This window comes from Semicossyphus pulcher, unplaced genomic scaffold (genome assembly GCF_022749685.1).
Source record: "Semicossyphus pulcher isolate SPU_LCO1_2020_fin unplaced genomic scaffold, fSemPul1.0.p SCAF_14, whole genome shotgun sequence".
Lineage (NCBI taxonomy): Eukaryota > Metazoa > Chordata > Actinopteri > Labriformes > Labridae > Semicossyphus > Semicossyphus pulcher.
The window spans coordinates 12,975,840-12,982,015 of record NW_027211648.1 but is presented as its reverse complement, the minus strand read 5'-3'; the positions used below and the strand labels follow the sequence as shown (position 1 = coordinate 12,982,015).

The window sequence follows — 6,176 nt, the reverse complement described above, 5'->3', positions numbered from 1 at the left end:
CCAAATCAGCAAACAGGAGAGAGAGCCGATACTTCTGCACAACCTGCCCTCGCCTGACAGAGCTCCGGATGACGCCGACGGAGCAAAAACAGTCGAGCAGAGGACACGACATCCTGCCAGCATCAGCAGCAGCGAGGCAGGCTGCACAATCATCAGCTGACGTGCAGCCAATGAGCTGCCAGGAGGCTCCTCCCCGGCACAACCACTCAGATGCAGAGACAGCACTTGCCCGGCTCAGATCTCTTATTAATGAATGGAGCGGCTCCCAGGCTGGATCGCTGCACGTCTCCTCTGTAGCGACACAGGAAGGAAAACATCAACATTGACAACAAGGAATTAATCAGTAGAAGAAGAGTTCAACAGAAGCCATGAAGCGACGGCAAAGACACACAGACACCCATGATGAGGACACAACTAATGACATGGCTGCAGCTATTAAAAACAAAGACCCACATCCTGAAATCCAACCACCGGACTCACCTTCTCCTTCATCGTCCTCTCCTCCGCTTCCTCCTCTAGCCATGCCACCTTCTACCTCCGCCTCCGCTCTCCTGGCGCTGGCCTCTCCAGCCACCCGGCGCTCCATTTCCATGGGAGACTTCCGGAGGGTGACAGGGGCGCTGCTAGCCGGCTCCGACCCCCCGTCCACCTCCGCAACAGCCCCCTCCTCCAAACTGGTCACCCCAAGCTCCAGCATGGAGTTCGAGGCGGCTCGACGGCGCCTCCTGGAGGTGGAGGAGCGCCAACGCGTCATCAGAGAGATGGAGCGACGGCTAGAGGAGCTCAGGGGGGTGTTTGTGCGCTCGGAGCAGGAGGTGGTGGTTCACGGGGAGCTGGTGTCGCGGATTTCTACGGCAGCCCAGCAGGGGGAGCTGTACGTGGCGGAGAACGGACAACGGCTGAAGAAAGGCCTCAAGTTCAAGAAACATCGACCCACCATCGTGTTCTCCTCCATGCTGGGACTCCGCACGTGCCTCCCCTGGCCTGTGAAGCTCAAATAGGACAAAATAACGCTTGCATTTCCGACATCGCTGTAGAAACGTGCTTTTGCATAATTGGGAAGACAGACTTCCGACCTTTAGCTCTCACTTATCGACACAGCTGCTCTAAAGTTTCCACCTTTCTGCTCTTGTATCCTGAGGCTGGTCCTGCAGGTCTTTAGAGTGCCTACAATAATCATAAATGCTAGTAAGGAGCTTCCTGTGCGGTGCATCTCCGAGGAAAACCTCTTGCTAGAGAACCAATCAAGCTAGTACCAGTGCAACGTGTACAGGATGTCATTAGTCTTCATTGCTTTCAATGATACTTTGCTGCTTGCGGGGTGATGTTGGAGAGATTGGTTATTGATGTGGAATCCACTGTGCTCGGATGAGTCATTTTTCAGGTGATGTGGGAAGAGGCTGGTTTGTTAAATCACAAGAGCCGTGCTGTACAACCTCTTAACTTATGCGGCGATGAGAGCTAATGAGGATTATGTAAACTTTTTTTAAGGGAGGGAAAGGAGAGGAGAGCCGCGCAGCAGAGAGAGAGAAGTGAAGGGCAGTGAGGGAGACTCAGAGGTGAAGCTGCGATAGGGATTTGCTGCACTGTTACATAAAACCAAGAGTGCAGAAAAAGAGGCAGGACACTGGAAAGAGAAAATGCACATTCTAGATGTCTGAGACGTATGCTGAAAACGTGCCTTGACCTCTGTTTTTGGCAGCGTAATGAAGGAAAAGCTCAAGGAGCAGGAGATGAGTCGGTGCTGGGACGATTCCACCTGTGGCCTCTTTTTATCCCGTCACCTAGCAACCACTCATCTCGCCTCCATCCTAAATCCTCTTCCACACACACACAACAGAATGTATTCAGCAGACACTGTAACCACAACACAGCGAGACAGCTGCACCTAGAAGGATTTAGCGGCTGCATTTCTTTGAAATCATTTAGAACTGGTGCAAAATGTTATTGATAGTATGCGTTCATTTATTTAACGATTAGGAAGCACTTAAGTTAAGCCATGCATGCATTAGCACGGAGAGCTATGGTAGGCTGAATGTGTCTAGTATTGCAATAGCAGCTTTAAGAACACAGAAGTTAATCAATTAGTAAAACTCTATTATCTGTGACATGCTTCAGTGTCTTTGCCCCACATGCAGACGACCTGATTTCTACATATAGAAAACACGCTCATATTTTGGCCTAATTCTTCCCTTTCTTCCTCCCCTGTCTCCTCTCTTTGGATTAGCAATGACTAAGTATCTCCTGTATTCATCCATCCCACCAATCCCCAGCTTCAGCTGCATGTGTGTGCGTAGAAAGCACAAGGCCAATACACCAGGGATGTCTATTTTTGGCGCTCGAAGGTTACGGCAGAGAGGCATGGCGCTCATTCCCGGCACCGCTTTCGTTGGAAAAAGCAGAAAAAGATGTTCTGCTTTCTTTAAGAGGGAGATGAGATTTCTGCAGGTGCTGCTTTGTTTGCTCTCCTTTCATTAATGACCTCACTGAAGAACAAAGAAAGGCTGTTTCCAAGAGAGGCACGTGTGTACTTGCTTAGGTTTTCCAGAATGTCATCATGTGCACTTATAATTCAACTTTAATGGCTCCCCAGAAAAGAGCAGCGCGGTTCGGGACACGTAATTCGAGATGCATTGCCTCTTTGTTTCTGTCAAGTCGAGGGTGGCAAGACAAGGCGCTGATCTCACACTGAGCTGCCTGTATCAGGGACCCTGCAGGCAAAGTGAGAGGCACACATGATGCATGTGAAATTAGATGCAAAGAATAAATGCACGAGTTTAATAGTGTAGGTTGGTGCAGAACTAATAGAGTGAAGACAGGTTAGCTTTGGTTGTTTTCTAATTTGTACTATAAGGGCTTAAATTATGAGTTGGTTGCAGTTTTGTTTGGAGCACAGTTAAAGGGGCACTCCACACACATGATGGTAAAATGAGTCATCATGGAGACTACGTTCTAAAGAGGGAACATTTCAAAAAATAATCCAAAGAAGGTCGAATAAAAGATGGAATCTAATTGGATTCTGGGAAATGTAGGATCCAGCTATTTCAGCTCTAATCGCTGGAGTTCCCCTTTAAGCTACAAAACTGTTCTATTGTTACCGCTCTCAGCTTTCACATTTCTAATCGCCATTATGACCTTATCATTGAATGTCCTCTATATAAGCATTCCACTCGGCCAAGGGAAGTACTGCTTACCGTCTCTGTGCACATCTATACCAAACAATATTCAGCTAAGCTAGTTAAGCTAGCAGGACGCTTGAGCAGAGTTGAAGGGTCTCATAGGCCTTAAACATGTATTCATGGTCCTATGTACATAGCTAGAGTTAGTAGTGCATATACAGCTGGCCTATATATTGCTTCTTTCATATGCCTTATGCAGTGTCCGTGCATTGGCAGCGATACATAACGACATGGAGGTGATGGAGAACAGGAGGACTCACGACCATCACAGACCTCATCCAGAAACATCCTAATCTGGGAAGAAGAAGAAGAAACTCATTCCCGGTTGTGGGACTGCACCTTTTGTGTTTTTCTATGAATGAACAAGAAGACTACGTTTCCCAAAGATCTCTGGGCCCACTTGCAGAATGAATGTAATGTTGATTGTAACTTAAGTGTTTCGTTTATAGAGTATAATCACGTATATCTGGTTTGAACCTGTGGTTGGCAATCAACCCAAATTAATGAGAACTACATTATTACATGTTTGAGCCCTTTACAGACACACACGCTGGTCAAGCACAGGTCCAAACACAATTCTCTGATGTTCATTTATCCTTTGAATGTTGTAATACTTGTTTACTTGATGTAGGGTTTGGTATTTGTGTTCTGTCGGAATAAGCACAGAACTTTTTATTTCCTTCAATCAGGTGATATGAGCTTTTATTCACATGTTGATCATTTTGCTGATTGAGAGCTGTGTATTCGACCTTCGTATGAATTTACTTGCTTAATGCTAACAGCAGGTTTGGAGTCAATTTGCTTTCAGTTAAAATTGTTAAACGAAACGGCTACTTGCGTATACAGAGCCTTAATTGCAATCGTTATGACAGAGTTGTAGTTATGAGACACAGAAAAGACAATCTGCTTTACAATGTTATTAAGAATCAGCTGGATTGAAGGCGAGTTGTCTCCAAACCTCTGCGTCTGAAATGCTTTCTGCTGCACATTGAAAGAATGAATGTTTAACGCCTAAATTTGCTACCACTAATCTAAGTTTCTTGACACTATCGTTTTACTTGAGCAGAGCTACAATGTACAAGACAATTAGATATTAAGATATACATTTTAAGCATTATCAGGTTTTGTAAAATAAGCTGAATTATTAGAATAAAAGGACAAAATGACAAAACAAAACGGTTTATTTTTTCATGCCTCACAGACGGGAGAAAATCCTAAACAGGCTACGACGTCTCTTGGACTCTGCAGGAAACGTGAAAGCGTTCCAGGTGGGATCTCTAAATATTACGTGGTTTTGCAGCTGCGCGGGAGCTCTAGGAAGTAAACGGGGTCACTTTGCACTGTGCCAGCTCAGCAGAAAACTTTGACGTAACAAGAAGCTGGAGGCCAGAGAGGACAACTTAAAACGCTACGTACGCTCGTATAGTGGCACATGCGTGTCCATCAGCGCCTCTCCTCTGCTGATTATTCGCTTAAATGGATGTTAGATAACCTTCAGTTCACATGGAAAGGGCACGATTACTGGAAATATATCCCGTTTCCAAGTGCTCGTTTTAGCAGGGCAGGATTTGTGAAGTCCCATTAAGCTGATGTTTCTGCTTTTGCTCACTTAACGGGCTTTCAGACGGGCGGATCTGCATATCTAAGGTATTAGACAGTTAGAACATGCTCTATTATATTTCACTTTGAGAGATTACACACCCTGATACATGTAACTTGACATACTTATAGAAAAAAGTGCTAATGAGGGACCAAAGCCGTGCTTCTCTTCTGCTCAGGAACTATAAAATGCAGAGATTAGTGCTGCCTTTATGTATGTCATGGATTAATATGATTTTGTACATTACATTAAAATTATATGAACGGACATAAAATGAATGACAGCATTAGTGAATGGATACATGTTTAATAGAGTATGTAATAAATTGTTGAGTAGTGTGCTTGTTGTGTGCATTAGTACACTCTCAGGCCTAATGGTGGGAAATGACTGTGTGTGTGTTGGGGCCACTCAGCTGGCAGAGCAGAGCAGGTCCTGGCATTACCGTCCTGGCTGTTAGCGAGGTGGCCGGTTATGTAAGTGGCAGGTTGGAATTTCATCATCCTGGCTCCGAGGCGCAGGACCAGAGCCGTGTAACGAAGACAAAATGAGGCTGGAGGGACGGAGAGCTGCGGGGAAGACTGCCAAGGAGGATGGAGAGATTTAGATTTAGGGAGGCGTAAAGGGCAGAAAAAGGAGGATGCCAGGAATGGCAGGAGGAAGTAAAACTGCAGCTGTCAGACCGTGTATAAACAAGGTAGATCTTTTCAAATTGCATTAACGTCATCTTCACTCAGTAATATTTAAAAATGCTTTTTTTCTTTCCCTATAAAAAAAGACTTTTATTTTGACAAGCTTTAATTTAATTGGTCTTGGGTAAATGCACTTGGCCTTAAGTAATAATTAAGATGATGTTACATTTGCATGCAGTTTAAACCATTAAATTATCACATTGTATGCCCTCAGGTAACAATTGATATGCATTGCACTGCTTGTGCAATTTACAACCCCCCCACTGCGCCCAACAGATGCGCTACAATGTGGTGCACATCTGTGCAAGCACATAAAAGAAAAGACCGCGTATGCATGTTTCTAATTTTGTGTGCGCACAGATTTCTACACCTAAATATACACACGATGTTATATATTTGGCCCTAACACTTAAAGAGGGTTTGATGTTTCTATAAAAACTGCAGGACCTCTTATATTCGTATATGCACACATTCAACCAGCTGAATGTGTCCACATACTGTCAAATGAGGATGCAGAAGGTAATCATGGATGCCAAACCCTCCACAGTTCATTCTTTAACACACACATGCATATTTACTACATCCCAGATAAGGAAACATATCACCTAGTTTTCACAATAAAAGCCTGTATGGCACTTTATTAAACTTTTTTTATGTGTATGTTACAAATATACTGACAAGTTCATTTGCTGTTGTTTACATTTAACA

General features: G+C 44.5%; 1 protein-coding gene across 1 annotated transcript; it reads left to right on the top strand.

Annotated features, from left to right (window-relative positions):
- Positions 1-270: 270 nt before the first annotated feature.
- On the top strand, positions 271-2,942 carry LOC138590808 (TMF-regulated nuclear protein 1-like). The gene has a single exon (XM_069661189.1). It carries the CDS (start codon positions 369-371, stop codon positions 999-1,001), a length of 633 nt encoding a protein of 210 aa, XP_069517290.1. The 5' UTR covers positions 271-368; the 3' UTR covers positions 1,002-2,942.
- The last annotated feature ends 3,234 nt before the right edge of the window (positions 2,943-6,176 follow it).

What these genes read in the sequence shown, in the direction of transcription:
- LOC138590808 (XM_069661189.1), top strand. Translation starts at nt 369, where the DNA reads ATGAAGCGACGGCAAAGACACACAGACACCCATGATGAGGACACAACT.